General features: G+C 47.8%; 2 protein-coding genes across 10 annotated transcripts in view; one reads left to right on the top strand and one right to left on the bottom strand.

Moving 5' to 3' along the window:
- Positions 1-15,518, bottom strand: part of PBX3 (PBX homeobox 3) — a 113,908-nt gene extending 98,390 nt beyond the window's left edge. For 2 of the 5 annotated variants that reach the window (XM_074846515.1, XM_074846520.1), the window contains exons 1-2: positions 13,098-14,232; positions 12,031-12,104 (exon numbers count right to left, since the gene is read on the bottom strand). In XM_074846515.1, coding sequence (XP_074702616.1) covers positions 12,031-12,104; positions 13,098-13,294 — 271 coding nt within the window. In that variant the 5' untranslated portion in view covers positions 13,295-14,232. The other 3 variants (XM_074846516.1, XM_074846517.1, XM_074846518.1) reach the window with 3 other exon arrangements.
- A 1,724-nt stretch (positions 15,519-17,242) lies between these two features.
- MAPKAP1 (MAPK associated protein 1) overlaps positions 17,243-18,869 on the top strand; it is a 106,383-nt gene continuing 104,756 nt past the window's right edge. For 4 of the 5 annotated variants that reach the window (XM_074845964.1, XM_074845961.1, XM_074845965.1 and 1 more), the window contains exon 1: positions 17,243-17,358. The gene's annotated coding sequence lies outside the window, so the exon portion shown is untranslated. Of the gene's footprint in view, positions 17,359-17,442; positions 17,850-18,869 lie in introns of those variants that run through there. The other variant, XM_074845962.1, reaches the window with a different exon arrangement.

Below are 18,869 nucleotides of genomic sequence, written 5' to 3'. Positions count from 1 at the left end.
TTCGTGCCAGCAGCTAAACTTTCAGGCATATTTGTAAATAAAATGAAAATTCTGACTTCAGGTCCATGGTTTGCCCCTTCACGAGGGCCTGAGATGGAGGAACAGGCAGGAGCTGGGCGCTTCCCACAGCCGGGCTTTGGAGAGTTTCAGAGTTAAATAAAGCAGATTTGTAAATGGCAGGATCCTCTCAGCAACGACGTGGTTCTTGCTCTGAGGCAGCCGATGGAGCAGAGCTGCTCAGCGGCACTTGACAACAGCAGTGCTCCCACAATTGTAACCCTCAAATCCAATCAATCGTTGCTCTTTGCATTTCAAGCAGCTCCTGGCTGCCACTGCCTGAAGATAACTATTTTACCACCTCTGTCATGCCTAATTAACAAGTCAGATGTACAATTTAGAAATTTTGCAATTAACCTGCTAAAATATTGCTGGAGGATGCTAATTGTTATGCCAGTTGCCATAAAAGCTCATTTGCATAACTTATGTGTGAAAAACAATTATGAGCGGCGTTCACAGACGCGGTCCACAAACTGCTCCTAGCTACGGATGAGAGGGCCACAAAAACACTTAATTCATTGCCCACAAAATTATGTTCCCCCTTTTCTTAAACAGCATCTGTTTTGTGAAGCTATATTCATAGAAAATCCCCAAATCAACAATTAGGAGCATATGTAAATGTGCGATTACAGTTCTTTTTCTTCCATTGACAAGTTCCCCTTCCCGTGTGCGGCGAGGAGCGGGGCGGCGGTGCCGGCTCCCCACGCCCCGTCCGTCCCCGCGCCCGCGCCGGCAGCGCCGGGCACTGCCAGGGAGCCGCCAGCCCGCCGCCAGCCGCGCTCCGCCGCTATCTGGTCCTCGCAGCGGATCACTGGGGGCCACTTTAACAACAAAGAAGCTAAAGTCAATTGTTTCTTCAGTGAATAGGCTTCTGTTCTTCAGCATATATTTACCCAGGCGTTCAGGGCAGATTTTTACCATTAAATCGGAGTCTGTAGAACATGGTTGTTGTACAAATATTTACATTAGTGCTGACCACAGCCTTATTGCGGCACTCGGAGAGAACAATATTCCCAGCTCTGTCACCCCGCTTTGGAGGCCCGAGTCTCGCGCTCAGCCACAAAGCCGGGATCGCCGCTCTCCCCGCTCGCACGTGCAGAGCAATAAGCTAATTTCATCAGACGTCAGGGGCCGAGGCACGGCATTTTCATCAGGCCCCACCGTGCTACGTTTTTAGGGCGGAGAAACAAATGCCCGTTTTTTGTTGCAGGGAAAACAGGACGCGGACTGTGTGTTATGTCGGGTCTCCTTTCAAGTAGGCAGCTCGCTCAGCAAGTGTCCGCAGCCCATTAAATATTGCTAAACTAAATAAGAACTCTCATCTGGAGCCCCACAAAATGCAGTCGTACGGTTCAGCGCCAATGACATCACGTTGTTACGCAGCAAGGCGATGCTGCTTGTTCCTCTCCAAAATATTAGAGATTTAAAAGTTACATAACAATCACGGTGATTAAACAGCAGCTGTTATGATAATCAGTCAGTAAAAGAAAATTGATTTGTTTAGTGCTAGCAACTACAATATTATTAGACTCTCAGTATATTGAAAGGAAGAAATATTTCCTTTATTGAACACAAAATGCCATAAATTTAGGTAAACCGAAATTAGTTCATGTAATACACTGACATCCAAGAATTTATGTATATAGAGTCTATCATTTAATTTTCAGACATTCAATTTCTATACTTGGTCACAGTCAAAAGGTCAAGAACCAACAAGTCAATAAGTTCCCAAGCTCCGTATCGATATCACGTCACTGCCCTAACAAGTGGAGAGGAAGTAAGAAATAATTCACAAAAAAAATCCTCAGCTGCATGTGGAAGGCCAAATTTCCGCCGCCGTCCCGTGCGAGCGCTGGGCACCCAGGGAGCTGCCAGCGGTGCTGAGACCTCGTCAGCCCCGCGCCCCGGAGCCGGCGGGACCCGGCAGGGCTGTGGGACCCCGCGCCCAGGCGCCCGCGCTGCCTCCTCGGGCTTGCTTTCCCCTCTTCCCTCTTCCCCCAGTGCAACAAAGGAAAGAAATACGAGGTAGAAAAACTGATAGTTCCCACTCTATTTGAATAACAAGTGAAATCCTAAAAATACCTCCACTGCATGTTATTACCAACTGTATCACCGGGTTTTATAGTGACAGGACTGTGCTATAATTTCTGAGAAAACCTCGGCATAAAGCTCCATAAACCCAACCACTCCTGTAATGTATCACCTTATCTAGTGCACAATCATTTCCACAACTTTTCATGTTAGTATAATTTGTTCAAAAATGGTAATAAATACATCCTTGAAGTCAAATAAGAATCATTGCACAATCTACTGTAACTTGTTCTTACTAGTGACAGTTAATCATGCTACCAGGATCTCACATGAAAGAAAGTAAGCAAACATTTGGGAGTTCTGTAATTACAAACCTCACTAAAAGCACACTTCCTTCTTTAATCAACAAATATACGAAGGCATGCCTTAAATACCCTTTCAAGTGTGCTCTCCTGCCTGTGAGCAGCTCTCACTAAAGAAAAGCAGTGATCCCCATCTACGCTGAGCAAATGGTCTCTCTCTGTACTATGTAAACTAACTACCAAGTCAGAAAAGCCCGATGCCCTTTTGCTAGAGGTCTAACCATGAATTAAAAAAACAAACATTCCTAATTAAAGCCAAGAAAAGTAGAAGTCTAAGGAAAGCCTAATCTCTTCATCTCCAGGAGGTAAGACTCCACTTAGGCTCCCTGTGATTGGAATAAAGTGGATACTGTAAATAGTGCTAATAGATTACTTCTTATGTAACAACTTTATACCCAATACTTGACAAGAATATTCCTTTTCAACACATAGCACCAACTTAACACAATCTTCACCAAAAAATCTGATAGATAATATTCCCATTTTAAAGACAGGAAAAGCGAGCTCTTGTGTTTGCTTCAGTGAGGTGGCGGCCGAGCCCCGGGTTTGCTCCCGCGAGGTCACCACATCGCTCCTCACTTGAGTGGGAGGAACGTTTTTTTCTTCTCAAGTCAACAGCAGCATCAGGATTCAAACCCAGAAATGCCAGCTTTCATCTCCAGCACCCTCTCCTCCCGAAATAACGCCGTCGGGGGTCTACTGGTACCGAGGAGGTTAAGGTTGGCCATGGAACATTTTCATTATTTAGTTCTTTTGTTCAAGAATTTGAAACTCAAAATCAGCAGCTGGAGACCAGCGATGCTTTCTTTTGCTTTCCGCCGATTTTGCAGTTTCAGGTGCTGTTTTGTTCTTCCCAGTATCAAAAAGGTGCACTGAGATGACAAAGTTTTGGGCTTATAAATTCCTGATCGCATTCTTTGGGCCAACTGGTTGGGGAGCTCTTGGGCGCTACGGCCGAGCAGGGACATCCCACGGTAACTGCAGACCGCGCCAGGACTCCTTGTTGACGGAGAGCAGGGAGGGCGGCCGGCGAGGACTCGCCGCTCCCGCGGGTGCCGAGGGCAGGGGACGGCGGGCAGGGACCCGCAGCGCACGTGCCAGTTGTCCTGCGCTGACGTGAAAACCCCTGTGGCTTCGGGGAAACCGCGGCGGTTTGTGTCTTATGTGGTTCATGTTAAAAATTTCCCAACAGTGATAGACTTCAGCTGCCAGGATCAGGGAGAGCATGTGCATCTAGCATGAACAGCCCCCGCACGGAGCTCTGGGGCATTTTTTTATCCTTTTTCCTTTCTTTTAAATAACTATTGGGGCTCATAACAAGCACTGTCACTCTAGCACTACTCCCCTGATTGACTTTGCGACAACGATCTGTGGAGGAGATGGGCACACAAACAGAAAGCATTCTGCAGGCACTCAGGCAAAGAGGACTAGAGAGGCTTGGGTCGGTTTTGTTTTGGATTTTTTGATAAATTTTTGTTCAATTTCCAGAATTACTTCCCTGATATTTTTTTAAACAGTATTATAAAAAGAAAACTAACCACAAAACTGTAGTAAAGCAACTCTGAGGCTGAATAAAAACCACACACACACCCCCAAAAAAAAATAACAGAGGAAAATTTGAACTAAATCAGAAACTCTCGTCTTTGAGTCATCCTGGACCGTCCTAATACTGCAGAGGTCTCAGCACAGTGATCTTACGTATCATATATGCTCTAATAAATAGGTTCAATGAGTTGAGTTAAGGGCAGAGTTTAACTATTAACTCCAAATATCCTCGCTCTTATGGCTGTAAGTCAATCCCTTAATGTTACTTTAACACAATTTCTGGCAGTTGAATAAAATCTATGGTCAATATTACAACCCCTTCCTTCCTAAATGAAGGAAAATATACGTGTGATTTACATAAGAAATGATGGGAAATGCTGTGAGTGAGTGGGGGTGATAAATGTCCAAGGCCCCACCGGCCAGGAATCCGAGCCGACCATTTGACTTCAGCTGGTCAGGCCCTCATTATCCCAATCCCAAAACCAGCAGAACTGGCAAAAATACCTCCACGCAGGTATAGCTCTCAGCACAGGAGCGGTTAGCAGTCAGAGAGGTTATAACACAAAGCTGTAAGATATATCTAAAATAATACCACAAAAATCAGATGACACAAAGAATTCTTAATACTTTCCTTTTGTTAAGATACAGTAACTGAGAATACAATGAAATTCTTCATGTTCAGTATCTCCCATTAGATCAATTAATATTCAGAGAAAGGCTTTAACATGAAGTTTAAATAATCATAGAAGGAGAAAAAGAACCACCAATGTTCTAGAAGCTTCTCTAGACCTTTCAATCAATTTTATTTATATGCAAAACCAAGAGAAACTCAGAAAAAACAAAGCTCCTCCTGATGCTAAAGCTCTCAATTTACTGACAGGCAAATGGCTTCATGCTGCCACTTAATCTCATTTCTTGCATAATGCCCTCTAATTAGCATATCAAAGTGAATTAATACTTCTAGGGCATTAGCAATGGGAAAATCTGCTCCAGGCTTCACAATAGCAGTTAAGCAAGAGCCAAGAAATCCTCAAAAACACCACAAACCACTTTGCATTGCAAAACTGTTCAATTTATTTATCCTCTCTCTCTAAACACTTTTACCGCACACTGTTTTACTACTGTTCACCAAACAAAATGATAATTGCCAAAGTTACCAGCATCTGTAATGCCTGTTTAGAATCTTAATTTAGATTGTATACTTGAAGATCTCTAGATGCTTTCATTGACCCCATCATACACAACAGGATATGCTGGAAAACTGTTGTTCTTTTAAAAAATGTTACCAGGATAGTACTACTAAATTCCATTTTCCACTTACAATAAATAATTAAAAATTAAATCATATATGAAAAAGCCACCTGCTGGACAATGAGGAATGAGAGATTAGCTTTAAATGTTGATGCATGACTTAAGTATAGCAAAAGGTTCTGACCTGTAAACACATGATACAAACCCACCCCCCTTTCCAAGTGATTGATTTGTAGGACGCGTGATACTCAGTGATTCATATATTGTTACAAGTTCATATGACTGCACAACATGCATTGAACTGATCCTTGACAAAAGAATTTCAAGTAAAATATCTAAAATAGTATAAAAATAAAGTGCATAATAACTTTTACTATATGCTTTTATGCAAAACATGCCATTTTTATCCAATTCCTGAAGCAATAAACACATTATAGCTGTTACAATCAGACATCAGACCATTTCTTCTTCAAAAAATATTTTCAGAATCTACTTTCAATCACAGGTCCCTTTGCAAAATATAAACTATGATTTATAAACAAGGACTAAAAAACCCTGAAACTTCATCATCTTAGTGCTCCCCATCAATCTTTAAAAACAGAAAAAGAACATTAAGGGGGGGAAAAAAAACCCACCAAACCCAAAAGCCCCCCAACACTAGTATCCCCACCCTACACCCAAGAAGGGGGCTGGAGCACTAACGGAAGGCTAATAACAAAGAGTAGAAGAAAATGCCGGGGTCACCGGGGTTTTCTACGTTTCTGTTTGCAATGTGAAGGGGGAAAAAAAAGTATGGGAATAACAAAATAAATTACGATGGATATTTATCTAGTACTTTGAGCCTTCCTAAAGAATGTGCATTATTGAAAAATATATAGCGTTCAAGTACCAGGCTTCATTTCCTTTCATATTTAATTCCCTGTTTACTTCCACTGTAAAGACAGCATTATGGAGGAGCTCTAATGTCCAGCTGAGAAGCACAATTCATCTGTTTGGCTGATGAACTACTCCAACTTTATAAAAGCATGAACTATAAGAGCTGACAGAAACTTTAATAATTTATATTAAATATTGATGTGAATTATTTACTCCATTCATACTTAAAGACATGAATTGCCTACCAGAGAAAAGCAAATGTGACAAAAGGTCAACATGATGGTGAAAAAAGGCAGGCTGTGTCAGGCATGTGTTATCTGAACCATGCTGATCACCTTGATAAGCGAATAGCATTAAACATGACTGCTGAGAAAACAAACAAAGCATTCTTCTCAGGGTGTCAATTCACGGAATACAAACAGCTACATCTAATTCGACCAATGATACCAGGACGGCAAAACTCCACTCGGGGCTCCGCTGATTTGGACTCACTGTTACACAGATTCAGTATTCATTCCTGCTATTCATAAAAATATTCATCGAACCATCATATGCACGATGTGCAAGGAATTGAAAAACAGTCTAAAAATTGAGGACAGATACAAACCGGACTCTCTCGCACTCTACTATATAATTATTAATATAGCCTTCATATGTATTTAAGTATTGCGTTACATTTGTAACAATTTAGTATGTCTAATTCTGCTTATACTTGTCTGCGGTAGACTGCAAATATCATTATATTAATGTTTCACACAAATCAGTATTTAAATTGAAAAAAGACAGCATAATATCCATATCATACAACTTTTTCATTGAAAGCTGTAGGAATAGAGCTTGATAAATGTGTTAAATCCTGGGGAAAAAAAAAAAAAAAGGGACTCTTTTGCATTCACTACATGCTATTATAATAATTTATCTCTGAATGCAAAAATTCCTTAACTTACAGCAAGCATCCTAAAATACACCACACAGTAACTCACATAATTTAGTATTTTCAGATAAGCAAGCAAATGTGTCAAATTCAAAAATAAAATGAAGGACGTGAAAAATAGCTATAAAATAAAATAAATCCCTGCTCCTAGTTAAATTAGTATTGACAAGTAGGTCCAAATTTATCCTCTAGTGGGTAAAAAAAAAAAAAATAGATCTGGAAACCCTGATCCCGGTAATCAACGTGAAGATTGTTATTTACATATAGCAAGGAGCACTAACAATGGTAAGGTCTAAAGGTATGGGGTAGGTACAGGTTCTGTAAGATAAACTATCATGAATTTCTCTAATGAAAACAATCACCAAAGCCGCCTGTTTTCTTAGCCAGAGACGCACCCGGTTAGAAATCCACCAAAGAAATAGAATTTTGATAATGAATGTCTTTGAAACAGATGACCAAATGACAATCAAGATACTTTATTCAATTTATTTTTTCCTAGTAGGACATTTATGAAGAAAAGCAATGTCATTGCCATAAGGACAGTGTAAATGACCTAGCGTTCTACTGCACGTCATCATTTGTAATACATTTGCTGGCAATTAAAAGAACCCCACCATTCAAAAGTACAACCAATGGTTCAGTGAAAAATCCTGGATACTGAAGCATGAGAAAGGAAACAAAAGCTAAACAACTTAAACTGAAGAAAAGATGTACACACATAAATACACAATGCTTACTTCCTCATGTAGTCAGGGTAAATCAAAAATATGTATTTAGCAGCTTGACAAAAACACCAGGACTGCACATAAATAATTTAAATAGCTGAACTGAATAACAATAACATCACAGCTGATATTTAGAAAATAGCTACCATACGTAGGTACACACATACACACACATATATATGTATGCTATCTGCCATTTCATTGTTCCACTTGAATCCTTTAATGCTCAGACAGGATTGCGTATGATTATATATTATTGCAAGTTGTTGGCACTAAAGGACAGTTTACAAACACTGAAAAGTTGAAATTTGTGTCATGCAAGGGAAGAGTCCTGTGATCCAATTTTTAAATAAGCACAGAGAAGAAAGGGGTTAACATTTTCAAATTCTGCCAGCAGACAAGGCAAAAAGCGAGTCCTTCTCCGGCGGGTTACCTAACAGGCGGTTCACAGATTTTGCAGCATATTGACAAGGGGCGTTCCTAAAAGAGTTGGGCCATTTTCATCAATAAGGAGCTTTGCAGCAAGTAAGGGCATGATACAGCCCTTTAATCATCGGAATGGCATCCTATAGCTATTTACAGTTGTAGCAATAGAAATAAAGGTTTTAGCTTACATGGGGAACAGCAAGAAATTAACCCCGTGGTTAACGTCACTATTCGTCTGGGGTTCGTATCCTTTTTTTTTCTCCATTCTTTAAAACAAAATTCTGCACAAGGAGAGAACGTTCTTAATGAACATTTTCCTCCTTTCTGTTTAGACATAAAAAATAGTTCAACCAGCCCAACCAGCCAAGCAGGCCTTTCTCTTCCCCTGCGGACACCTCCTGCAGTCGAGAAGTTCATTAAGTTTTATGATCTTCCCAAGTCAGTCCTGCTTATAAGCCTCACAAAGGCCACAAATCTGGCAAACCATCATGTATGCCATTAGGCTTTACTAGTAAATGAATGCTATTTAGGGTTTGTGGTGACAGTAAATTAGGGTTTGGTTGGCAGCTATCATTGTTTCTGTTGGCCTTAGAGAAATAAATAAATAAATGTATACGTGTACACGTATACACACATGCGTTCAGGCATTTCTGTAAACGTGTGTTCCTAGCTATACAAATGATTTTTAAAGACAAAAAAACAAATCATCTATCAACACAATCCAGGACCTAATAATATGTCATTCCATTGGGAAATAATTGCAATTCCCTAACCGTTTTAAGACTGTAAGAATTAATATATTTTCATTTCTATCTCCATGAGAATAACCAGTACCTCAGGTATAGCAACGTCCTAATGGAGGCTTAATCAAATTACAAATCTGAAGGATTTTTAGTCAGTAAAAAAAGAGCTATTAAAAAAAAAAACCAAACCAAAGGCGCACATCAGGTTTTGATTCCTCCTGGTAGGCGCGTACGGAGCCAGACCGTTACACAGGTATGCAACAGATGTGAGCGCGCACGAAGAATGCAACTTTCACACTTCCACGCGACACCTCAGAGAACGGGCGGAACGCAGCAAAATAGAGTCGACAGGCTCTCACTTGCTTAGCTTCATATTTTATTGGAGGGGCTTCGGTAGAACTTCGGGCATCATTTTTCTTTGAACTAATTAAAGAAGTAAGTGGCAGTTTCTTTATGAAAACCATGCTACCTTGTGGTTGCCTCTAAGAATGCACATATCTATTAGTATCTGTAAAGCTCTTAAATGTATTATGCAGCACTTTTTAAAATGTTAAAATGTTAAAAAAGAAATGTCAGGCTAAATTCAGTAAGCTCGGTAATTTGCTTTGTACATGGTAAATACCTCACAGGAAAAAAAAAAAAATCTTCAGCTCCTAACCCTAAGCAAGACAGAGAGAGGCTTTTAAAAATGTGATGCATTCATTAACCCTTGAGGGAAAGTGATAGAGTTGCTCTACCTAAACTGACGATTCCTCTACGTGTTCTCTCACGACCAGTCTCAAAAAGTCCTCGCTGACTGTACTGAAAACTACTAAAATATAAAAAAATACATAATTCAATATAAAAATGACTTAAATATTGCATTACTTATTTCAGAACAGACATGACTGCGATTACACTTTATGTATAGGCTACAGTCTCCCTCCTCACCTCTCATCCTTCTCACAGAAGGTAGCAATAAAGCCATCACGGCAGTTCCCACCGCCAACACCGAGGTAAACTTTGGTTCTGATCAAAAAGAATTAAATACCGGCGCATGACCCAGTTGCAGGCAGATTTAAGTACTCAGACCACAAGACAATGCCGAGTCCTGGGGGGGCGGGGGACGGACCTCTGCTTTAACTGCATCTCAGACCGTTCACCCTTCCAGTTCAGAATTGTTTGAGCCGTTTCCTCCGAAAACAGCTTACAGAAAATAAGCTAGATTTTCACGTTTTCTTTGCTTTAACACGCTAGCTAAAGCCTACACAGACATTTCATCTCAACTGGGAGACTCTGAGTGAAGGTCCCCCTCCGGGAACAGTTTTTGGTGGGGGTGTGGATTCATCTCCATCAATCACCCGGTGCATTAATCCTGTCCCTCCTGTGCTGCCGGGGCTGGCAGGATCCTGCCTTTGGGCAGGCGGACGCCTTCACTCTTTGTTGGTTCTCAGTGATTTCACAAAAGAGATAACTTGCAAACTTGGCTCGACTACTTGCAGCACAAAGGCAGGATCCCAACTTACAAGTTATCACCGAAACACCCCGAAACGTTTCAGACCACAAAGTCTCTTGTCAGGTTCCCTCTCGCCTCCGAGACGGCGGTGGCCTCACCAAACACCCTCTGCCAGTAATCCCCGCTGCTGAAAGGACTTGGGTTTTTCTTCGCAGCTCACCTCTGACATGTGGTTGACTACACTTTCCTTTCAAAACAGTGAGGCTAAGCCCTCTGCAAATAAAGTGATCGCAGGACCTACGCCTGCCTCCTTAATTGAAATCTGCCTGCTGCAAAATGTCTGAACATCGAGGGCAGGTTGCTTGGCTGGCTCCGGAGCAGGACAGGCAGAAAGTTTAGGGAAAGGCAGAAAACAAACACAAGCCAAAGAAGGACGGAAAGGGGTTACGAGCTGATCGAGGCAGAACGTAGGTAGGTGGGGAGGGAGGGCAGAAGGGGGATCATTCCCCTTATCCCGGGTAATATAATGCAATATAAAGCGGAATCAATCTTAATATTCACAACACAGTCAATACCCTAGTGCTTAGCTGTCAGCAGAAACTGAAGTGGATCCCCGGTAGCAAAGAAACCCGTGGACATAAAGCACCATAATTTACTGAGAACCGTGCACTTTTAGGCTTCGCAGCTGAGATTTGCAATGATTTCACGTTTCTTGTTTTCATCTAGTCTTTATTTTTTCAGTGTGCAATTAAGGGGAATGTGACTGAATATCAAATACAGCTAAAAAGCCAGCCAATGCATGTATTTGTTTTTAAAGCCAGATCATACTAAATGTTCTTATTCTCATAATACAAACCAGAGTACTTTGAAAATTTTCTTCTTTAAAAAAAAGAATAAATCTCTGTAAATTCAGTGATGTGAAAAAATTGCAAAAAGAAAAATCCCCTAAAATGCCTCTAAAAAACCCGCAGAGTTTGTTAGTGCCGCATTAACATAGAAAAAAAATATTTTTTGTACTTTTGCGATGAAAATTTTCTGGCATTTAAAACGTCATCGCCCAAGAGCACCTCAAGCTTCGCCGCACTCTACACAGCCCTGGGGTCAGAGCATCCATCACTTGCATTCCTCAGGGTCTCTCTGGAAATCGCCTTCCCCCGTCTGCTGCGGGGGTTCAGCTTTGCTCTCCCCAAACCTGGGCAGCGCACACCCCCTCAGAAAGTTTATGGTCCCCGCTGCGTGTTACGCATCCCGAGGAAGGCACAAAAAAAAAAAAAAAAAAAAAAAAAAAAGATGTGAGGTAACACAGATCTGACAAGTATTTTGCCAAGTGTCCTGGCGGTAAAAAAGGCAGCGCGGGCGCTACAGGGGCACCCCCGGAGCTGTGAGGGGATCCTCCACCGCGCCATTTCGCAGCCCGCCAGCCCCACCGGGCCGGGCCGGGCCGGCGGGTCCCTCAGCCCGGCGGCTCCCTCCGCCCGGCGGCTCCCTCGGCCCGGCGGGCCGGGCCGGGAGCCCAGCGGCCACCGCGGGCCGGCGGCGTGAGGGGCGGCCCAGCGCCGGCACCGTCCCCGCCGGCGGGAAGCGGCGGGAGGAAGGAAGGAGGGATCAAGATGGCTGCGGCGGCGGCGGCGCGGGCGGCCCTTACCTGTTTTCTCCTTGATCTCGCAGAGGACACTGAACAAGGCGGGCTTCATCCTGTGGCAGTTCAGTGCGTGTTTCCTGAAAGAGAGCAGAGGACAAGCGGTTAGCCACGCGTTTTAGCAACATGGCGCCTTCCCCGAGAAGGATCCCCCCCGGTGTCGTCGTCCGTCTCCTCCTTCCCTGCCCGCCAGCCCCGCGGCCCGGCGACGGCAGACACCGGCCCGGTGCTTCCCATGGCCGGGCCGCGGGGCTGGCGGGGGAGGCGGCGAGGGGGGGGCGTGGGGGGGCTGGCGGGGCCGGGGGTCCCTCGCCCAGCCGCGGCTACCGGGTCTCTCGTTGCCCTCGTCCCGCTGACTTTTATACCGAATTATCTTTGTGCAAATGCCGCCCGACCGAGGGGTATAAATCAACCCCCCTTGTCCCCGGTACGATCCGTCCTGCGATATTATAACTGATTTATTAAGGAGATTGGAAGGGGGGGGTGGGACGGGGGGGGGGAACTTGCAGAGTTAACATTCTTTGTTTTTGTATTTACTGTGATTTAAAACAGCCAGGGTTGGGGTTTTGGGGTTTGGGTGTCCCCCCCCCGCCCCTCGCAGCAATATCTTGTCAGGTTTGTAATTCATCAGCCGCCGCTTCGGGGGCAGGGAGGCAAGAAAAGAAAGAAAGGGGGAAAAAGTTGCACTCGTGGGGAGAGCGCGGGCGGCCCGACGGACGGACGGACGGACGGACAGACAGACGGCGGCGGAGGCCGGTGTCCGCCGGACAGTGTCCAACGGGAGCGGGCAGGGATCAGCCACAGCCTCCCGCGCACCGGAGCGACGGCATGAGCATCGCGGACTTCTATATTTTATAGAGCTATCTATTTAAAAAAAATAATCATTAAATAGCAACTTTGGCTCTGCCTTGGCTGCTTGCAATTTCTCCTACGGCACCAAGAAGTTGCTCTAATTGTGAGACTCCGGGTCTCCGCAGAGGAGCAGGAAGGAGAGAAACAAAAAAAACCACACACACACACAAAAAAAAAAAAAAAAAAAAAAAAAAAAAAAGGTTTAATTAGACGAAACCAACTTTGCTTGTGCCTCATCCAGGCTTTGGTCAGTGATGGTCATGATCTGATGGAGGATGTCGCCGATGTCCTGCTTCCTGCCGTCGCCGTCTGCCCCTTCGTGTCCGTGGGGAGGAGGCAGGGCCATGCCCCCCTGCACCGAGTGCCCGGCCAGGTTCACGCCGGCCAGAGTCTGCAGCATCCTGGACTGATCGTCCATGGCTCTGCCGCGGCCCGGGCCGCGCCGCCGGCGGGAGGAGCGCGGGCGTCGGGGGCAGAGCAGCGCCGTCAGCCCCGGGCTCCCCCAGGCAGTCCCAGCGCCCGGCTCCTCGCTCCGCTCTTGCACACACACACCAAAAAAAAAAAAGAGAGAAAGAGGAAAAAAAAAAAAAAGCCAAACAAAATAACAACAAAAAAAAAATCAGTATTTGTGTTTTGACCGGATCTCAGCTGTTTATTCCACTCTCTTCTCCTTCCCAGTGCAGTAAATCACTCTCGTCTTTAGTTACAATCTTCTTTCATCATCATCATATTTGTGGCTTGGATAAATGAGTTGATAAGGTTTCTTTGCAGTTTTCTTTTCCTGGTACAATCTTCCTCCAAAGCGCGTTTTTTTTGGTTTGTTTGGATTTTTTTTTCCTTTTTTATTTTTATTGTTGCTTTTTATGTCTTTCCCCACTTGTCCAAAAATCTTCTTTGCAAAAAGGCAAAATTAAAAAAAAAAAAATAGAAAATAAAAAAAAAAAACTCGCTTTCAAATCCTTAAGAAGTTAGGAGGGTGGCAAACAGCAAAAACCACAACAAACCAGGCGAACACCCCCACCCCCAAATTGCAACATAAAAAAAAAGCCAAGAAAACACAATCACAGAGGGGAAAAAAAAAAATTAATCGCCCTCCCCCCCAAAAATAACAAACGATCCCAAGTCTGTGCAACGGGGGTAAAACAGCAGCAATCAAAAGTTTGAACTTGTGCAAAGAAAAGAGCGGAAATAACGGGGAGAGAACTGTAAAAAAATTAATTACACACTCTCTGCAAAGCAATGTGCAAAAATATCGGCCCGCTGGAATTTATGAGCCCCGCCGCCCGGTGCCTGTGTGTGTTTTATGTTGTTTGATGGCCGCTCCGGTGAGGGATTGACAGCCTGCCAACGCCACTCACTCACCGCGGACGTGTCACCCTGTGAAGGAGGAGAGCGGCCGCGCGCGAGAGGGACGCGGAGCCCGCCGCGCCCCGCCCCGCCGCCCCGCCCCGCCCCTCCCGCGGGACGCCGCGCCGCCCCGCCCCGCGCCCCGCCCCGCACCTCCCCGCCGGGCGGGGCCGCCGCCGCCTCGCCCCGCCCGGGGCCGCCCGCCTCCCGGGTCCCGGCTCCGCGGGGGCCGCCCCTCCCGCCCGGCCGAGCGGCGGCGGCGGCGCTGCCGGAGCGCGGGGCGGGGGGGGGGGGGGGGGGGCGGCGTGGGCGGCGGCCTCGGCTGGGAGCGGCGGGCGCGGCGGCCAATGGCGGCGCGCGGGGGCGGGCGCCGGCGGCGGCGCTGGCCACTCAGCCCGCGCGGGGCGGGGCCGCGCCCTCCTGCCCCCGCGTAGGCCCCGCCCCGCGGCTGAGAAACTTCTGATTGGGCTGTTCGAACGGTCACGTGGCCGGGGCGAGCGCCGCTCCGGCCCCGCCCCTCGCGTTGCTATGGTAACGCCGGGGCCGAGGCCTCGCGTTCCCCCTCAGCGCCGCTGCCGCGCTGGGCCGGGCCGGTCCCCCTCGGCCTGGGAGCGGACCCCGGGCCCGGCCCGCCGCGCCTGCGAGCCCGGGAGCCGGCGGGAGGCTGGCCCTGCGCGGCCCTGCCTTGCCCCGGGGCCGGGAGCTTCGTCCAGGAGAGGCCGCGGGCCCGGCCCCAGCCGGTCTGTTCGTGGTCGTTGTGTGGCCGGGCCCTGAGCACGTTCCTCCGGACGGGCCCTGTCATGAGGCAAGAGCCTTCAGAGAGGGTTTTTGCCGCAGCAAGCCGTGCTTTAAAGGGTGCTGCTTCCAGAGCCAGCTTCTCAGTTCAAATCCAGCTTTTTGCATAGACTGCCAAAAATGTGAAGAGAAAAAAAATACAGCTATAAGAATAACTAAGACTTCCTTCTGTAAAGGGGTTATCTTTAGATCGCTGCCACCCCTGCAAATTTTTTTTATGCAGAACACCAGCCCCATGCAAATACATAGTACATTTAATTCTGATCAATTTTCTTCACATTTTGAGTGTGTAACAGGACTATACCTTTCAAGGAAGGGAAAACCACCTGTAGCACGGCAATAAAGAGCCACAGTAGCAATTAAAATGATACTTACTTCATTGTATGTACTTTCTCTGTGATGGACAGTTTCAGTTGAGCGAAGTCGTGTCCAAATAAAACATCCTCTCTGACATCTCGCGGATGCGTGGCTGACACCTCCGACTCAGCACGGCTAGAACAGAGCTCTTAATCTTCCTCCTCGGCTTCCGCTTGCCTCTTCTCTCAATCACAGTTGACATCATCATCATCGTTCCTTCACTCCGGACCATAACTTGGATGTCACCGGTTTGACTTGCAGCCTTTAACTGTGGGTTACTGTGGTGGATTAATTCTGGTTAACATAACTATGCTTTACTGTCCCTCCAAGCAATCAGCATCTTCATTCAAATCCTAATTATCTTCCATCTTGATTACTGTACCATTTCCTGGTCTGAGCAAATGTGTTCTTAGTGTCATTCAGCTTTATTAAGAATGCTACTCCAAAGATCTTTTTTATTAGTATTATTTTGAGTATTTCTCAGATCAGTCTGCATTTGTCCACAGAGGGCAAAGCTTCGCACAAGAGATGAGCAGTTCTAGCAGCTGCCTGGCACAAAAACAAACCGGGCAGCGCTCCCCTGGGCTGGCTCCGTCCTCCCCTCGCCCCACGGTGATCCGGTTCACCTCACCGAGTCAGCACAGAGCTGCTCTCCTGGGTTACTTTTTCTACTGGTTTATCAGGCTGAGCCAAGTTAACTGCAGCATGACTGCTGAGTGGCTGTCCGTGCCCTGCTGTGCCTCCTGGGCGCGGCCGTACGCGTGACCCGCCATCTGCCAGCGCAGTCCCAGCCCCTCGCCCTCGCGCCGCTGCTGCCGCCGGCCGACATCATCAACGGCATCGAGCACACATCTCCGCTCAGGCGCTGCGGGGCACTCTGCCACGCTCCCACCGCCCTCCCGGACCCTCCTTTCTAAAGGTTGCTTTTTGTTGACACGTGCAGCTCTTTAGAGACTGCGAGGTCGCGGTTTGCTGAGGAATTCACCAATATTGTCTCATTATTTCCACAGGAGGTCATGGAGGCGGACTGCATCAGCCAGTCTGGAAAGGGATGGCACACACACACGGTCAGTGGGCCTCGAGCAGACGCCGAGAGGACAACGAGTCCTGGAAGCAGCTGGTCCCGCCTCCGGTTGGGGTGGAGGTGTGAGGCGGCTGGGCTGGGCTGCTCGCGCCCCGCAGCACGGGCAGACCTCCGCGCTGGGGACGAGGGGACGGGGCACGTCTGTCCTGGGGTTACGCACGGCCAGAATGGTGAACTTTATTAAATGGTTATTTTTCCTTTTGCAATAGTTACCCTTGTTTAAATGCGTCCTGTTTGTGTTATGTGCTGTGGGGAAAGTTTGGTTTACAAGCACAGCAGAAATACAAATCGCACGGTGTTTTAAAGAATAAAAACCTAGTGAATTTGGGAATAAAACTGGCCTGATCTCCACCAGAAAAGCACCCTAGTTATTTGCAATCAGCAGCACAGCTGAAAGCTGTTAACTACCGGCTTCCTTCATTAAAACCTCGGCTGTTTCGAGAGGGTTGATGCCTGTTTCTGCCCGAGGTTGTGACTCACTGTACGTGTTGAACTGTGACATTTCGGAAGGCGCCGCCGCAGAAGCTCGGCGCCCAGCAAACGGCGGGCCCCGCTCCCCGCGGCGACCCTTCCGCCCGTGCCGCGGCCACCCCCCGCACGGCCACACGCACCCCGGCCCCGCCCGCTCGCTCCTGACCCGCCGCCGGACCGAGCACGACGCGACTCCCCGGCATAGGCCGCTCCTGAGACGCCGAGCAACCCCCCGCGCCCCCGTCCCGCGCATGCGCCGGCCGCGCCTCTGCGGCACTTCCGGGGGCGGCACTTCCGGGTCACGGCGCGGCCCAGCGCTCCCCGCTCCGCCGCGTCCTCCGGCCCCGGAAGCGGCTGCCCCGGCCCAGCCGGCGGGGGAGGAGGCGGCGCCCGGCCCGGCCCCGCGGAGCGGAGCAGCGGCGAAGCCCGTAAGTGCGGAGGGGTGCGGGGTCCTTGCCCCAGCGCTTCGGTGGGCGTCGCAGAGGGGCGGCCCGGGGCTCGGCGGCGGGGTGTCTGCCCGGGACCGGCTGGCGGCGCGGCCGGCGGCTCTCCCGGGGCGTCCTGTTGGTTGACCGAGGCCGCGACGCGCCGTGCGGTGACCGCTCCTTTATTTCTTCTGATTAAAGTCTGCGGTAAATGCGGGGGGTGAAGTAACCTGTCATAGGGATGCGTGAGCCTTTCTAGTGTTGGAGGGGTGTCCCGGAGAATAGAAGGGGCCGAGGCTTCCCCGGGCGTCTGCAGCCCCGTCTGCCCGGTGCCGGGGGAGTTCCGGGCCTCGGCCTCCCCTCAGGAGCGGGGCAGGAGCACGACCCGCTGCGGAGCGCGTCACGGTCTCTGCGCTGCACCCGGCGAGCTGCGGTTGGGGTAAACAGAACCGGTCAAATGAGCGTCTGACAGGACAGTTGGGAGGGAAAAATAGGTAAGTGGAACGCGTGGCTAAAGTCGGACAGTTGGGCGTGTGGCAAAGCAGGCGGGCAGCGCCGGAGTTCCAGGGGCAGCCCTGGAAACGCTCCACGCTTGGAGGGAGACTGGAGGCCCGCAGCGTGCCCTGGGGTCTCTTCTGGCCTCCTGCTGTCACGTCACCCAAATTACTGCTGGCACACTTCAGAACTTTGTGTCCTGGCCGCTTCTGCAGCCCGCAGGCCGCTGCTCTGACTGCTTGGGGGTTTGCGAGACGAGCGCTTTTAGCGTGATCACCCTCGAAGGCGTTGCTGGGTTGTGTTCTGTTTTTCACGTGCTTGGCGAGGGGTGATCAGAACTAGCATTGCGTTGCAGGAACGTCGGGGAGGCAGCAGGAGGTGGTTTCTAGGAGATACGACAGCAAATTGATGTCAGCATTAGTGGGGGGTTAGTGATTGTCTGAACGAGAGAGGCTAGAGCCAAACTTGGATTTTCTGAGCGTGTTCTTACACGAGTTTATGTTTCAGGGGATTATCAGGTAGATGCAAGGTTGGGAATTAAACTCTCTCAGTTATTCTTTCAAATTCAGAGCAAACCTGTTCACGGACACTTTTTTGGGTTAGATTAAAAAAAAATTGAGATCACTGTCTACATATAGACTTGTACAGAAATAACCGAAGGGGTGAATTAGTACCACTTTAGTACATTTCTTTCATGTTTCAGATCTTATTACACCCTTTCATCATCTGTTTATTGATTTAACTGTTTCACCCATCAGCAACAAATAACAACGGTGACCAACAGCTGAGCTCTTACAGACATTTTCCTTTTGATCAGCAAAGGCCTGGGCAGGTGAAGCAACTTGGCGGAACAATCTGTGTGTGATGCGTTCTGTAGCATGAATCCTCCCCACCTTCCAAAGTTGTGAGCGTGAGGAATAGACCCCTGTGTGGAAAGGTCAGTTGTACTGAGAAGTGGGGCAGCAGACAAACGGGGTGCGAGTCGTGCAGCCCTGTGTAGGACCAGCAGATCGCCCCTG

Source organism: Strix aluco, chromosome 20, assembly GCF_031877795.1.
Source record: "Strix aluco isolate bStrAlu1 chromosome 20, bStrAlu1.hap1, whole genome shotgun sequence".
Taxonomy (NCBI): Eukaryota; Metazoa; Chordata; class Aves; order Strigiformes; family Strigidae; genus Strix; species Strix aluco.
The sequence above is the reverse complement of the archived record's forward strand: the minus strand, read 5'-3'. Positions and strand labels throughout refer to the sequence as shown.